This window comes from Aristolochia californica, unplaced genomic scaffold (genome assembly GCF_029961685.1).
Source record: "Aristolochia californica isolate CCGP_79_NKW_82.1479 unplaced genomic scaffold, dmAriCali1.0.hap1 SCAF_10, whole genome shotgun sequence".
NCBI classification, from domain to species: domain Eukaryota; kingdom Viridiplantae; phylum Streptophyta; class Magnoliopsida; order Piperales; family Aristolochiaceae; genus Aristolochia; species Aristolochia californica.
The window spans coordinates 35,474,002-35,490,619 of NW_027181771.1; the positions used below are offsets into that span (position 1 = coordinate 35,474,002).

The window sequence follows — 16,618 nt, forward strand, 5'->3', positions numbered from 1 at the left end:
CCAAGACTTCTTCGTTTCATTTGTCTGATCCGTACTCTGGATGCGATTAAAATCCATCTTGGCACCTGCTGGGTGTCCTCGATCATCTCTTGAGATTTTTTAATAGACCATTTCGATGAAGGTAGTTCCAAATTCCCGAAACCACCGATGAGCGCGTGTTTCAGTTCGAAACCACCTCTGTTTTTTCCCCTTGTCTTGGAAGTCCATGCCTTTCGCTTACCGCCATTATTCTCTGTGTACACACTCCCCTGAGGCGCCGCTATGTTGGATTCTCTATATTCCCAATCAATGCTTCGTATGCAACGTTCACCGATCGTAAACTCCAGGAGTCTTGAGTAGTATTTTCCAACAGAGATTAATTAAATAACCTTCTCATTTCTCCTGAACGGGGGAGATCTATTCCTCTACAAAGTAGAGTCCCTTTTACGTTGCTGTTCTTTCTTCATATTAAAAGCTATCTCTTCTCTGGCCAGAATCAACAGACACTGGAACGAAACTGGGTTCATCAGTGATTCTTCAAGGGAAAGACTGAAGTAATTTTCATCTGGTATAACATGGCGTTGTCGAGGATAACCAAAAATCGTTCATCGAAAAGTTTCGTTAGCAGTTATATTGTCCATTAAGGACTTGCTCTGCCATTATTTGCCTGTTGGAAAGCACTTCTTGTCTTCACTGACAAATTATACGACGAACAGCGTTTGAATCGCCTTTAGGGTGTTAGAATAAAGGGAATTTTACCAAAATACCGGTTTGAAACAAGAAAATAACAAACATCTTAAATAAGCAGAGGAACGGGAGAATACCCGAGATATCAAACACAAGGAACGATTGCAAATTAATTATAACGACTCGACTACGAGAAGCGTGTCGGCGCATGGATGCCCAAAGAACTGTTAAAGTTGATGTTCTGCCAAAGGAGGAAGCATGGCAGTCGTTCAAGGAAAAACTTGGTGGAATGGTGCTTTCCTCAGAAATGTAATAGATTGCTGAGCTTGTAGTAAAAGAATGTGGATATCTGCCACTCCCACTCGTCACTGTGGGACGAGCTATGAGGGAAGTGGATGATGTAGGCTTATGGAGGAATTGCCTTGCAAGAACTGAAAACTTCCAACTATGGAGATTGATGACATGGAAGATTTTGTCTTTCCTCGTCTGAGATTCAGTTACAATCATCTGAGAAGTGACAGGACAGGGACCTGTTTATTGTACTGTGCATCGTATCCTGAAGATGAACAAATCTCCACTGAACAGATGACAGAATGCTGGAGGGCAGAGGGACTGATAGATGACATGGGAGAGGCAGAGGTAGGATCATGGAGAGGAAAGGAGATGGATCCCTTCCCACCAGCGTAGAGTCATTGGAGCTTTATGACCTGCCCAACCTGCGGGCTATTTGTGAAGGAATGGCCACTCCGCGAAATCTAAAGAATTTGAATGTGGATTGCTGTCATAGTTTGATGTGTTTGTTCTCATTAAATGCTTTGGAGCCCCTCCGGAACCATGAGAGAATAGCAGGAAGGGATTGTCGAATGTTAGAGGAAAATTATAGCCAGATCAGAAGATGATGCTGAAGCCTGTGGTGACAATGATTCTAATAACGTGTTTGAAGTTCCCTGGTTAACGGAAGTGGGTCTCGATGGAATTATCTGGACTCGAAGCATTTGTTGGACAAGCACATTGAGATGTACTTCTCTAAACTCAATCAACATAATGGAGTGTCCTCAGCTGAAGAATCTTTCTTGTATCTTGGAGAACCCACCAATGCTGCTATCAGAGGACTGGTGGAATGCGCTAGAGTTTGGATGCAAACTTGTCAAAATTGATCTTGCGATTATTCAAGTGTAGGACTGAGTTCTGTACGCAAGATTATATGATAATAAAGCAGAGGAAGCAGAGAAAGCATATCTCAGCTCTGTAAAACGCGACGGCCAATGGATGAGCATGTATCAGTACCACACTTGATCTTGATGCAAGTCAGTTTTATAAGACTGAGCTTAATGCATCCTAATCTGTTGCAACAATTTGAATGCCGCGGCGCTTGATAGAGAAGAAAGTAGCGAAGGAATGAGCCAAGCCGATGACAATCGCAGCCTTCACCTGACCCCTCTTGGGAATAAGCCTGCCTGTGCTGGGTACCCCGTATTTCCTTGACATGTCACTTCTCCCGGCCATTTTCACCTTCCACTGATCGAACTATCGCAGCTGGATTCGGAAGCCTGGTGAAGAATAAGGATACGGAGGGCGGCTTTATAGAGTGGAGGTAACACGGAAAGATCATATGCATCACATGGGCATTATTTGTAGCAGACGGGAATCTTCTTTTCCATCATTCTCTCTCGAGTCACCACTCCACTGAGCGAAAGAAAAAAAGTGTGGAAAAGCAGACATGAACGCAGGTGCAATGAACAAAAAGAAAGAAAGTGGGTTCAAATGGGAAAGACCGAAACGTGGAGATTGAGATGGTTGAAGTTCATGAACTGAGAGTCACTGTGACTGGGCTGTCTAACTTTTTAAAAAAATCCAAAAAATTTTAATTAAAGAAAAAGAGCTTCAACGACAGAATAAAAAGTTAGGAACAAGTTTTTCATCATCTACTTGTTTGCAAGAAATGCACGAGAAGGGCTGCTTTCTTTTTTATTGTTAGAAAACAAAGATCTTCATTAAAAATTAAAATCCTCCATCTAACTAATAAGAAGCTTTAAAATCCATAAAAAATTTCATCAATTTCGAATCCATTCAAAATTTATCCAATTATGAAGAGACTCTTAATTACATCAAGAGTGTTCTACCGGTTCACAAATTCGCTATAAACGAGAATGATAGTGAATCACTGACATTGGCAGAACTGAAAGCAACACTAAAAATAGGCACTATCCAACATGTAAAACAAACTCTATTTAACTAAGTAAACTGAACTTACTGACACTCTTAAAGATTAGGACAACTCAAATGTAGAAATTTGTAACTTCCTCAACAATCCCTCCCTTAAACTGATGTTCCAAACATAACATTCAGTTTAATAAGAGTCAAACTTTGAAGCGCCATCCCTCAAATTGAATCATTTGAAATGCAAACACCAAGTAGCTTCTTGAGCTTCTGAAATGCATGAACTTGAGAGGCTTGGTTAGAATATCAGCAATCTGGTCTTCACTTCTGCAGTAAATAAGATTAATGACTCCATCATTTGTGAGATCTTTTAAGAAATAATACTTCACATCTATATGTTTGTTTCGACCATGTCAAACTGGATTTCTTGAAAGTTTTATTGCTGAATTGTTGTCAAAATAAATCTGAGTAGGTCCATCCTCCTTGAAATGCAGGTTTTTAAGGATTTTCTTTAACCACATAGCTTGACAAACACAAGTTGTTGTAGCAACAAATTCAGCTTTAGTGGATGTTAATGTGACAATAAGTTGCTTCTTTGATGACCATGAAACAACTCATGTCCCCATCATGAAAACATACCCATATGTGCTTTTTCGATCATCTGAATCTCCTGCATAATCATTATATGTAAATCCAAATAGATTTGACTTTTCTCCATTACTATAGAACAACCCAAACTCCTTAGTACCTTGCAAGTAACAGAAAATTCTTTTTGCAGCCAAGAGATGAATCTTTGTAAGACATTTCATGTACCTGCTAACCACACTTACAACATGCATTATATCAGGTCTTGTTGATGTCAAATACATTAAACTCCCCACTATTTGTTTGTAAAGAGTGTCAGCAACTTTCTTTCTTCCATTATCTTTGTTTAGCTTCATACCAAACTCAGATGGAGTATTTATAGGATTACAATCCTTCATCTAAAACCTGTCCAAGATTTCTCGCACATACTTCTTTTGAAAAATAAAAATTCCAGTAGAAGACTACACTACTTCTATGCCAAAAAAATAATGCATCAAGCCAAGTTCAGACATCTCAAATTCAGTCATCATGGGTTTCTTAAAACTACCAAACATGGTTGTATTATTTCCATTGTAGATTAAATCATTTACATATAAGCAAACAATGAGCATCTTTCCTCCATCTTCAATTTTTATAAAAAGTGTATATTCATAAAGACATTTTTGAAATTCTTCCTTCAAAAAATAAGTTTCTATACGATTATACCAAGCCCGTGGAGCTTGTTTTAATCCATATTGAGCTTTCTTTAACTTATACACTTTATGCTCGTTGCCAAGTTTTATATAATAAGGAGGTTGATTGATAAATTCTTCTTATTTCAAATCTCCATGGAGGAAAGTTGATTTCACGTCCAACTAGAAGATAGGCCATGAGTTTTGAGTTGCCATAGCAATCACCAATCTGATTGTATCATGCCTTGCAATCAGAGCAAAAACTTCTTTATAATCAATACCAAACTCCTACTTGTAGCCCTTAGCTACCAAGCGTGCCTTGTGCTTGTCCACTTCACCATTCTCCTTCAGCTTTGTCTTGTAAACCCACTTCACACCAATTGTCTTTTGCCCTTTTGGAAGATCACATAGCTCCCATGTATCATTTTTTTCAATTGTTGTAATTTCAGCATATATAGCCTTTCTCCATTTTGGTTTTTTGACAACGACTTAAAAAATGATAGGATCACAATCTCAAAGCATAACAAAATGTGTAAGTGGGTCATCACCTTGGTCAACTCCAGTTACTTCATAATCAGTCATCTATGCTGGTCTTCTTCGAACTGGTTGAGGCCTTTGTGATTCAGTTGCAAGTGGGATTTGATCAGTTGGAACATTTTAAGTGACTTTCTCTTTTTGTTCATTCTCCATAGGTTGCTGCCCTTTCTCATCATCATCAAAATCTGCTGGAATACTTTCTTTAACACCATTTTGATTTCATGACCAGGTGTCTTTTTCATCAAATACCACATTACGGCTGATGACAATTTTCATGGTGCTAGGATTGTATAGTTTATAGGTTTTTGACTTATCACTAACACCAAGAAAAATACATTTTCTCCCTTGTTATCTAGTTTCCTCCTTTTCTCATCTGAAATATGGGCATAGGCAATACACCCAAAAATCCGAAAATGATCTATAGTAGGTTTCCTTCCACTCCATATTTCCTCTGGTGTCATATTTTGAATAGCAAGTGTGGGATTTCTGTTCAATATATGGATGCTCCAATTAACTGCTTCAGGCTAGAAATTTTTTGAAATGCCACTTGTAGTCAAAAGGTTTCTCACTATATTCATAATAGTACGATTCTTCCTCTCGCATTCACCATTCTATTGGGGTGTATAAGCTGTTTTAAGTTGTCTCTTGATTCCATGGTTCTCACAAAAACTTACAAATTCATGTGAGTTATATTCTCCACTACAATCTGTGCGAAGACCTTTTATTGGGTTGCCAACTTATTTATCAAAAAACGCTTTATAACTTTTAAAAATACAAGGGTTTCAGATTTTTCTTGCAAAAAATAAACTCATATCTTACGACTATAATCATCAATGAAGGTAATTATATATCTTTTACCTCCATTAGAATGTGGTGTTATTTGCCCACAAATGTCGGCATGAACAAGCTCTAATACTTTCTTCGCTCTCCTAGATTTTCCTTGTGGGAATTGATTATGGTGTTGTTCGTTAATAACGCATTCTTCACAAACTTGAAAAGAAGTTGTAATTTGAAGAAACCCCGTCACCATGTTATTTTGTTATAGTGTTTTTAATCCGCCAAAATTCAGATGCCCATAGCGAAAGTGCCACAGTCATACCTCATCTTTTAATTTTGCTGAGAAACATGAATGAGTTGTGTTGTGGAGATAAAGTGGGAACATACGATTCATCGTCATGTTAACTTGAGCAATTAAGCCCAACTTTGCATCTTGAATGTGACATACTCCATCTTTGATAAAAATTTCGCATCATTTTCTTGTAACTGACCCACACTAAGCAAATTGGTCTTTAAATCTGGCACAAAAAGAACATTAGCGATAGTGTAGGTGGAATTTCCTTTGGTTTGGATTGTTACCTTTCCTTTTCCCATAACAGAAATTGTGGAGCTGTCACCAAACTTAATTGAGCTGCGAAAGGATTCATTCAAGTCAGAAAATGCTTCATTCTCTCCACACATGTGATTGCTCCTGCCAGTGTCTAAATACCACATGTTTTGTTGAGTTTCATCCTTCATGTGACACACCATCAAAAGAGACACCTCTTCTTCCATTTCTAAAAAGTTAGTTTGATATCCACTTTGTTTATTCAAATCAGTTTGACATTCTGATTTATAATGGCCATACCTATGACATCTGAAACATTCAACATTGGACTTGTCTGTCGACTTTGATCAAGTTGTTGAGTGGTGGACTCCACGTCCTTTGCCTCTCCCTTGAAATTGACTCTCTTGGTGATGAAGATTTTGTTGTTGGTTCCCACGATCATTGTTGTTTCTGCCTCCTCTACCTCAACCTTTGCCTCTTCCTCGTCCTCTATCAGCTCTACTGGGTGTAGAGTGATTTTCTAATAAGGTCTTCAATGTTTGTTCTTCTTTGTCCTGCGGGTAAATTTTTCGCTCATGAACCAACAAAAAACTTTCTAATTCATCAATTGACAGTAAATCAACATCATTAGCTTCTTCTATAGTACAAACGACAAAATTAAAATTTTGTGTCAAGGATCAAAGAATTTTCTCAACAATGAGAACATCCTTTGTCTTATCGCCATGGATCAGCATCTTGTTAACGATTGCCATCGTTCTTGAAAAATAGTCTGTAATTGATTCTCCTGATTTCATTTGAAGCATTTTGAACTCTGAACGAAGCGCTTGAAGTTGCTGCCTCTTAGCCCTTGTTGTACCTTAGTACTTCTTCTTCATGGAATCCCAAATATGATTGGTTGTGTCTTTGCAAAGAATGATTTCCAAGATTGAGTGATCAATAACTTGAAATAGATAATTCTTTGCTTTAAGATCCTTTAACTTCAGTCCTTCAAGCTCTGTGTTTTGTGCATCTGTCAGTACAACACCTACTACTGGTTCTGTTACTCCAGAAACAATAACTGTTCAATATTCTTTGGACATCAAGAAGTTCTCCAAGAGCATGCTCCAATGGTCATAGTAACCAACAAAGTGTGGAATGGCAGGTTGTACAAAGTGTGAAGCCATCAATTTCACTGAACTTAGGTCGCTCTCGGGGTTCTGCCGAAACGACAAGGGGGAAAAAGGATCTGGGCCCAAGTCAAGTCGTAATCAACTCCGTTGTCCACCCACTGTTGTGAGGTAATAGCTGTTCTCTGAACTAGCCATGTGTTGTGCCCTCCAAGCAACTTTGTTCAAATTGTGCGAACGATTAGACCCGTACCATGCTCATCAAACGAGACAGAGAGGAGGGAGAGAAAAAATACCAGATTTCTGTTGGAATTTTGGGGAATCTCGATGGGCTACGCTAATCTCAGTGAGTCGGAATCCTGTCGGAGATGGGTGATCGGCGGGTGACAATTCACGGACCGACGCTTTGAATCCTCGATCTAGCGAATGAGTTGCAAGATTCAACTTCTTCTCTGCTCTCGAAGATTTGGACTGAAGAGAAGGCTATATGCAAGCGGGCGTTAGCGCTTAAAATACCAGGTACTGGCGGCGGCAATGGCATCGGCGAAGAAGGTCTACGGTGACGACGATGATGGCAGGATTTCGGGATTTTCTTCCCAAACGGAGATTTGCGACTCTGATTTCGGGATTTTCTTCCTGTACGGAATTTTATTTTCCAGAGGGGTCTCGCCCTCCCTCTCTGCAAAAAAAAAAATATTCTTGATGACCTCTCTCCTTTCTCTTTCTACAGTTGCGGCGTAGGAAAGACGAGGGGTCGCTGAATGAAAATTTCTTCTCGGAGTCGCTAATCCAGCTCTGATACCACTGATAAAAACAAAATACAAAACGACGTAGCAGAGGATATATTTTCTATCATCTATTGATAAACAAAAAATATATATAAATAGGTTAATACACAACTGAAAGTAACACTAAAAATAGGCACTAGCCAACGTGCAAAACAAACTCCTACTTAACTAAGTAAGATACTCCTAAATACTAGGACAACTCAAATGTAGAAATTACTAATTTCCTCAACACGGGAGTGGCGTCTGGCCATCTGAGAGCCTCACCCTCCCGCGCGAAAGTGGGTCTGTCAGGAACCCCTTCTCTGCGCTTGTTGGGTTTCATGCCTCCCCCTTAATGGAGAAGAAAAATATGAGATTCTGAGTCATTGCAGGGTGAGAATTACTCCAGGGAATTGAACACGGCTGTTTGAGTGGTTCAGATGAAGTGCGAGGGTCCAACAACTTCGATTATTTCCTGAAGGTTAAGAGTCACTTCTGACTCTAATTGTATAGTTAGCATTTGTTTTGTAGCCTCTGAGTTTAGGCTTCCATGACCGGCCTATTCAATGTGTTGAAGTTCTTCATATGTTTGCTTGACTAAGACTGGCTCATTGATGGATTATGAAGAGGATGACTTATAGCAGTGAAACTTGGGCTTTTCAAAGACTAGTGGTACATAGAATTTAAAAAGTCATTGGACTTCTCTAGTCTGACTTTTTTTTTATCTCTTTCATTGACTGTCCTAAACACACAAACCCACTGGACTTTTGTGACGACCCTATGAAGAGCTTGAGTAACTATACATGTATAAAGAGAGGGGTAATTTTTTCCACATCATTGAGAATGTGCCATGTTCGTAAGGGCCTGTTAGTGCGCTCAGTAAGTGAAATGTATTTCACTTACACTGGAGAAAGTGGGCCGAAACCCGTTAGTGCGCTCAGTAAGTGATGGGGAAAAGTGAAATACAGTTGTATTTCACTTTCCCTCGTTTCAGGCTTAAAACGATGGTAAGTGAAATCCGAGCTTGCACCCTCGCTGTCGGGGAGGAGCGTCTGTCGAACGAGGGTTTAGGAGAAAAAAACAATTTCTCCCTCGCTCGCTTGTCTTCGGCGATTTCAATAGCCCCGCGACCTTATCTCTGACGCTCCTCTCGCCGTTCCCAGCTCCGACGCTCATCTCGCCGTTCCCAGCTCCGACGACCTTCGGCGAGAGGACTCCCCTCTCTCTGCAACCTCTCTGACTCCTTCCTTGCTTGCGATTGTCGGTGATTTCAATCGCCCCCTCTGCGACCTCTCCCCGACGCTTGATTCTCTTCCTCTCGTTGTCCCCAGCACCGACGACCGTTGCCGAACCAGTCTTCCCTCTCTGTAACCTCTCCGGCTCGATTCGAGGTATTTGTGAAGTTATTTGCATTCGTTTTTTCTGTTTTTTTTCTTTTTCTTTTTTGTTTATATTGAAGTATTGAAGTTTTCTCTCAGAAATCTCACATCAGAAATATTTCGTGTCGGTTAACAATGTCATGCTCTACATTCAAAAAAATTTCGTGTTTGAGTGTCAGAGGAAGAATAATAATATGATTCCCCACAGGAGTTGAGAGGCAAGAAAAAAACATGGGGCTAGAAGAGGGGCATTTTTCTCCTTTTTTTCATTGTTTGAGTTCAGACATTGTTTTTCAGTTCCTATTTTGGATAGAAAAGGAGAGGGAGTAGATGTTGATGCAAAGCCACGTGATAATAAACGAAGTTATCAATTGGATTTTTGGATTTGTTCATAAATTAGGTCCCCATTAGAATAAATTCAATCCTCGGGCCATAGATGTATATCTTCCTAGGGTCCCCATTGGACAAGACTTTTTTTTTTAAACACATATTGCCTGTTGACTTTTGTTAAAATTGATTCAGAAAAAAAAATTGATAAGTGCACAAACCAGTATATCTAGTCAATTAGTTCCGCTAGGAAAGTAAAAATTTGTTGACCTTGGCAACTAGTGTGAGTTCATATCACCAATTATATTAAAAAGAAAAAATTGGTTTATTAAGGACATATGGCTCCAACAACTATGTTGTGTGAATCAGTGATGCTCTTCTGGTAAGTTTCTTATCCTTTTATGTATGAAGGTTTTAACTTTGTATATGAACTGTTTGCTTGTGACTTCATTTCCACATGGACTTTGTTTGTCCTTGGGAAGTTTGGACATTGGAAAATAAAAATAACAAGGTAATGGAAATTGTTACTGATGTGTGAAGTTTCTGGCTCTTTCGTAAGCTCTATGTTTCATTGTCTACTTGTTATGAGTTTTAGATGGCTGGAAGGAAGAAAAGTAAAGACATTATGGATAGTACTACAAAGAGGTCGTACGACACATGGACGTCTGACGAAGATTGTAAAATGCTTGATTTGCTCAATGAGCAAATCAATATGGGTAACAAATTACCCAATGGAGTTTGGAAACACGAATTTTGCAACGATTGTGTCAGTATGTTCAATATGGACGCAGCGAACCAAAAAATAGTAGAACAGTTGAAAAACCGTGTGAGGACTTGGAAAAAAACGTATATGGTTGTGAGTACATGCCTAAATACTAGCGATTTTGGGTGGGATCTAGCAACCCAGAAAGTCACTGCTAGTAAGACAGTGTGGCAAGACTACATAAAGGTTTGTAATTGTAACATGGAATGTTATGTTTCTTGCTTTATTAATCATGTTTTTTAGTAATTTTAAACGATAATTTTTCATGCAAACGCATAGAGGCCGAAAAATATAGACGAGAAGGTTGTCCGCTCTATCACAAATTGGCTATTGTGGTTGGAAACAGTATGGCCACAGGGAAAACGAGTCACACAAGCATGAAGTCAGATGATAACCTTTTGACTTTTGTAGAAGGGACTATGATTGATGACATTGATGAAGATGATGTAGTCAGGGAGATCCCAACACCCAACATTATTGAGTCTCCAAGTGATGCTCCTCCGAAAAGCAAAGCACCAAGCAATGATGGGGATAAAACTTCTTCTACTCGGCATAGAAATTGATCTGAACCATTAGTTGAAAATGCTAACAGGATCATTGAGGTTATTAACAATATGTCATCAACCCTTAGAGACATCTTTACTCCCCCCGTAGAACCTCCATGGTTAGAAGTACTCGAGGCATTACCTAACTTGCCCATAGAAGTCAAATATTATGCCATGGAATTGCTTGACACCAAAACTAAGAAGGATATGTATATGAAGATGAAACCAGAAGATCAATATAAATGGTTGATGGCTAAATTCAATGCAATATAATAGACTTATACAGATGTTGACAATTTTAACCTATATTTACGAGACACATTTGGTTTTGTATGAATGACGTTGATTATTGAGTATTTTTGTTCAATTATGAATGTGTATTAGTGAATGTGTTTGAACCATGTTTTCATTATTCAATGTCTAGTATTGCAGGTACCCATGGATAATCTACTAGGGAGAAAATATGTATTTGTATTGCAGCTTATACAGTTATATTTGTCCTTGTCCATTCATACTTAAACGATTGTAATAGGCAAGTACAACGTTCTTATCATATGGGTGGTCCACGAGATTTAAAGAAAGCATTAGAAAGATCACCTATTAAATTTCGAAAAGTGTATAAAATGAATCAAACTATTTTTCTCAAGTTGGCTGGAATCTTGAAAAGTAGAGGACTTTTATCTGATACAAGGACAATATCTGTGGAAGAACAACTTGCTTATTTTTGTATCATTGTTGGTCAACAATAATCTTACAGTGTCACCTTAGAGATGTTTGAAAGATCAAATTGGACAATTAGTAAGTATTTTAACAAGGTGTTAAAAGCTGTTATCAGACTACAATCTGATTACATCAAACGACCTTACTCACTCAAAGATCTTGAACAGTGATATCTATTATCCATATTTTAAGGTAAATATAAAGTCATTTGATGAATAATTTTCAGTTACTATAAAAATATATGTTTGTATTAATGATTTTTTTATTAGGATTATATTGGTGTCATCGATTGTACTCATATTAAAGCACATATCCCATTTGATCAACAGGCAAGATTCTGGAACAGGAAGGGTTTTCTCTCACAAAACGTAATGGTAGCATGTACATTTGACATGCAATTCACATATATACTTGTTGGATGGGAGGGATCAGCAGCCGATTCACGTGTATTGAAGTCAGCATTAACCAAACGAGATAAACTTTATGTTCCTGAAGGTAAATATCGTTTCTCTCTATATAGTCTATTTAAATTTATATATATTTTTAGATTATAATAGATATATATGATGTTGGATATGCAAATCTTCCTGTGTTCTTGGCTCCCTATCGAGGTACTCGTTATCACTTGCAAGAGTTTGGGAATAATACTCCTACGGATGAAAGAGAATTATTTAACCGAAGACACTCATCTTTATGGAATACTATCGAGCGTACATGTAGGGCTTTAAAAGCTCGTTTCAAGATATTAAAAGATGCTCCTCCTTTTGATTTTGATGTCTAGGTTAACATTGTGATTGCCTGTTGTGAATTGCATAATTATATACGCATGAAAGATCACATGGATTTATTTGAAGATGAAGAAGATGATTCTAGTGGAGAAGATTGGGAAGATAACAATGAAAGTGATATTGAAGACAGTAATAGTAGTGATGATGTTGAGGATGATGTGGATATTCAAAGAAGTACTCAGAAGGAGTCTACAGTACAATCTGCAAGAGCATCATATTATCGAGATGTTTTAGCAATTCAAATATGGCAAAATTATTGAATATTATGTTGTACTTTTGTATGAACAGATATATTTCTTTGTGTTGTACTTTTGTATGAATAGATATATTTCTTTGTGTTGGACTTTTGTATGAACATATATATTTCTTTTATATTAAAAAGATGATTGAGTTATATTTGTATTATTTTTATTTTTATTATTACGATATTTGTGTAGTACGCTATGTAGTACGATATTTGTATAATTATTTAATATTTAGATATTAAAAAATTAAAATTTGATTACAATTTTAATAATATAAAAGTAAGCATTTGTTTAATTATTATATTTAATATATTATAGTCAGATATACTATTAGTATTAATTTACTAATATTAATTTAATTTTTTGATAGTTGAATATATCAAAATATTTTATTTAATAAATAATCTATATTCACTTTACACCACACTTTCCATTGTGCACACTAACACAAACAAGTACTTTACACTGCACTTTCCGTTGCGCACATTAACACAAACAAGTACTTTACACTGCACTTTCCATTGCGCACACTAACACAAACAAGTACTTTACATTCCATCTCACTTTCCCCCGGGAAAGTACTTTTCATAGTATTTCATTTCCCTCTGAACTTACATTGCGCACTAACCCCCCCTAAGTAAAACCTAATTTTCTTATCACCTTTTTCTTGTATCTTAGTCATGCTAGGGTTACAGTCACTCCCTTTTTGTACAATCGTTACCCCTCTTTCCTCTTTAGCTCCTTTGCTTCTTTTTTATTCTCTCTTTGTTTCATCTTCTCCTTCTTCTTTCCTCTACTCTCTGATCTTTGATGGCATATATCAGGTAGTAGCACTAACTTTTGGTCCGACCTCGGGGAGAGGTGCCCCGCCCTGCTACCCCTTTATTTCACCGTAGGTCTCTCCACTCTCTCATCTGGATGCGAAAAAGAGGGGAAGCCATGTTTGCATAGTCAAAGAGGGGAGAGGGAAAGCGGCTAATCCAGCCCCTTTTTGTACAGGTTAGGGGCTTGGTCCGATCCCATCTTCGTCCATAAATATGATATTGATCATGCAAGAGGTACTGGCGCAGTACGTAATAGTGAATATTCGGCGGGTTATTGATGCTAATTAGCTGGGAAAAAAAAATATAGTATATGCATCTGAAACTGGGAGCACTGGTTTATTTATCCAGGACCTGCTAAAGGTGCAACTATTTGATAAAAGTGGAGATGGGAACAATTCATTGGACAAGAAAGCGATGAGAATCAGAAAAACCATACCTTCCCTTTGTATAATTTGCTCTAATGAACTTCTTTCAGAGTTAAATAAAAGAAAGGATAGCACTCTGAATAGGCGGCATTTACTTGGTAATAAAAGCGCGAACCTCTCTCCAGATTCGGGGTGAGATATTTGATCGCGATTGTGCTGCATGAACCAACCTCCTCTCTCTATCTCATGAGATAGGATTTGATGTTCCCCAAATCAAAAGTAGGCAACCCCTTTTTCCGTTCATATCTGTTGGGGCGTAGTCGGCATTCATGCTTCAACCGAACCAGACTAGCAGGGAACTGAGATTTGCTGAAAAGAAAAAAAAAAGGGCCATAGTAGGGAGAGCAGGAGATCCTCTCCTATGGCAGAAAAAGGCAGTTGCTCTACCCCTCCGATGGGGAAATAATCCCGTATTATAATTTTTTTTACGTGTAACTAGTTATATAAATTTATCTGGACTAAGAGCTATCGATCGAGTAATTGACTTTTGGTTAGTGCAAGAAAGACTGGATATGTTGGACAAAGAGTGGGTGATCACTGATCACGTTTGCTCTTCTGCACTGCACAGATCCCCGACCTCACGTCGTGGAACAATGCCCTTTCTCTCTCATGCGAAGGCTCCGGTTTGATCTCCAAATATCTCTTCCAAAAATCTGAACTCTCGTATGGATTTTGAAAGCAAATGAATCGAATTCGTCACTAATTCTAAACTGACAGCCAGTACGGGAGGAGGACCCCTACCACTGCTTTGGCTGTCTGTTACTATAAAGATCACAAGACAATACCAGTGAAAAAACCTTTAGCTATTCCACTGCCTGCCTTGCCGTGCCATGCCGTCCCTTCAGATTTCACCACTGCAGTCCCTTACTCCTAACAGTCGTTTTACAATGAGAGGCGTGCTTTGAAGCTGTTTTTTTATGTTGAAGAGTGTCTTTGTCTGCTGCTGCAACCTAGACAGCGCAGATGCACTGTGATCCTTTAATCGTCCGTATGGTACACGTTTACGCCCGCAAAAATGGAATTCGGAAAGCGAGTGGAAGGGACGACTGAGAGGTCCGCCATTAAGTTTTGTCGGCCTACCCTTTTCCCCTTCGCCCCCGTTTGTCAAGTGGACTTTCCCGCTCAGGATCCTATCCCGTTCCGCTATTTGGATAACCTTGCAATTTCGGAAACAAGAGATGACATTTTCGCTTCTGAATCAAGACCGGAGAGTTGCTGGGAAAAGTGGGCAAAACATGAAATCGCTGGATTTCCTCTCCACAGTCGTGAAATTTTCTAAATCCATTGGCAGCAACAGTAAGATGAAAGCAAATAACTTGTCTTGTTTTATGAATGCTTTCGCGGTTTCTCTTGGTGTAAGACACTTGGATTCGATTCTGTTTTGTTGGTCAAAATTACAAGGCATAAAACCAGTTCTATACCAAAGAATCTATTGGTGCATTCGGCTTTTGCCACTCGTCGTTCCCTGCTGCTAATGCAATTCAATTCAGTTGGCCGTCCCCCAATTTCTCAGTAGTGGAGAGATCTTTCTGGACAGTTAACTGAAACCATTCAATTCAGTGAAATCGAAAAGAACCCATGATCTTATCTACGTAGAATAAACGAAACATCTTCATTATCGTTGTGCCAACTGCTAAGGAATTAGCGGTTGGTCGGCTCCTCCCCAATTTCTTCCTGCTCGCCTCCTGCGCACCATGCAAAGGCCATTCCATCCCCACAACTGATTTATTAATGAAGCTGTTTCCATTCCGTCCCCATCCACATCCACATCTTAGAATTAATTCACCTTCTTTCAGAAGTAACTTATCAAGAATCCATGTTACTGCACTATATTTATGCACTGTACGATACTGTACTCGACCTAGTTGAGGCTTCCAGGGGTAGAGATGAATTGGGTATTGTATGAGTGTGCAAGTGTCTGCAACACAAGGCAAGGCATCATGGGGCGAAGGGAAGAGAAAGTAAAGGAAGGGAAGGCGAGCAATAATTGCCTTTGACCTAATAGCCTGAGCTCTCAACTGCCCTCTACCTCATCCCCCTTTAATGCCTTTTCCCTGTCACGCATGTTTATAAAAAGCCAATCCTCTCTGCTCCCTCATCCTCACAGCTATCCACATGGCTTCTTCTTCATTCGAACACCTGAAATCGGACATGACCCCAGCAACTCGCTTTCTCCTTCTCACCCTTGCGCTCCTTGCGGCGGTTTCAGCCTCCGCCGCGGCTCGCACGGATCCCGACGAGGCCTTCCCCGCCGACCAGAAGAAATCCTCCAAGGGAAGCGGCGGAGGGGGCGGTGGCTTCTTCGGCCCCGGGGGCAACTTCAACGTGCCCAACTTCGGCATCCCGGATTTCGGGAACGGAATCATTGGCGGCGGTTACGGAGGAGGCTACGGCGGGCCCTCCGGCGGTCACTCAAAAGGAGGGATCTTTCGGCCGACGGTGGTCTGTAAAGAGAAGGGACCCTGTTACAAGAAGAAGCTCACCTGTCCTGCAAAGTGCTTCAATTCTTACAGTCGCTCTGGCAAGAACTTCGGCGGTGGAGGAGGGGGTGGGGGTTGCTCCATGGATTGCAAGAAGAGATGTGTCGCTTACTGCTGAACAGAACGCCATGGGTGATGCATTTCAGCTTCTGTACCCCGCGGCAAATCGTAAAACACATATCCTGATCCTTCTTGCTCCTCTTTCCACAAATTTTCCTCAGTTACTAGCTTTATATGAAAGCGTGTCGTAGTATGAATTTATATCTATGAGATTATGACTACGTATTTTCTGTAACTAGATGATAG

The 16,618-nt window shown here is 39.3% G+C and overlaps 2 protein-coding genes across 2 annotated transcripts; both read left to right on the plus strand.

Moving 5' to 3' along the window:
- Positions 1-11,921: 11,921 nt before the first annotated feature.
- Positions 11,922-12,598, plus strand: LOC137943211 (uncharacterized). The gene is made up of 2 exons (XM_068788903.1): positions 11,922-12,045; positions 12,384-12,598. The coding sequence occupies exons 1-2, from the start codon at positions 11,922-11,924 to the stop codon at positions 12,596-12,598; spliced, it is 339 nt and encodes a 112-aa protein (XP_068645004.1).
- Positions 12,599-15,983: 3,385 nt separating this feature from the next.
- Positions 15,984-16,430, plus strand: LOC137943212 (glycine-rich protein 2-like). Its single transcript, XM_068788904.1, has one exon. It carries the CDS (start codon positions 15,984-15,986, stop codon positions 16,428-16,430), a length of 447 nt encoding a protein of 148 aa, XP_068645005.1.
- Positions 16,431-16,618: the final 188 nt, after the last annotated feature.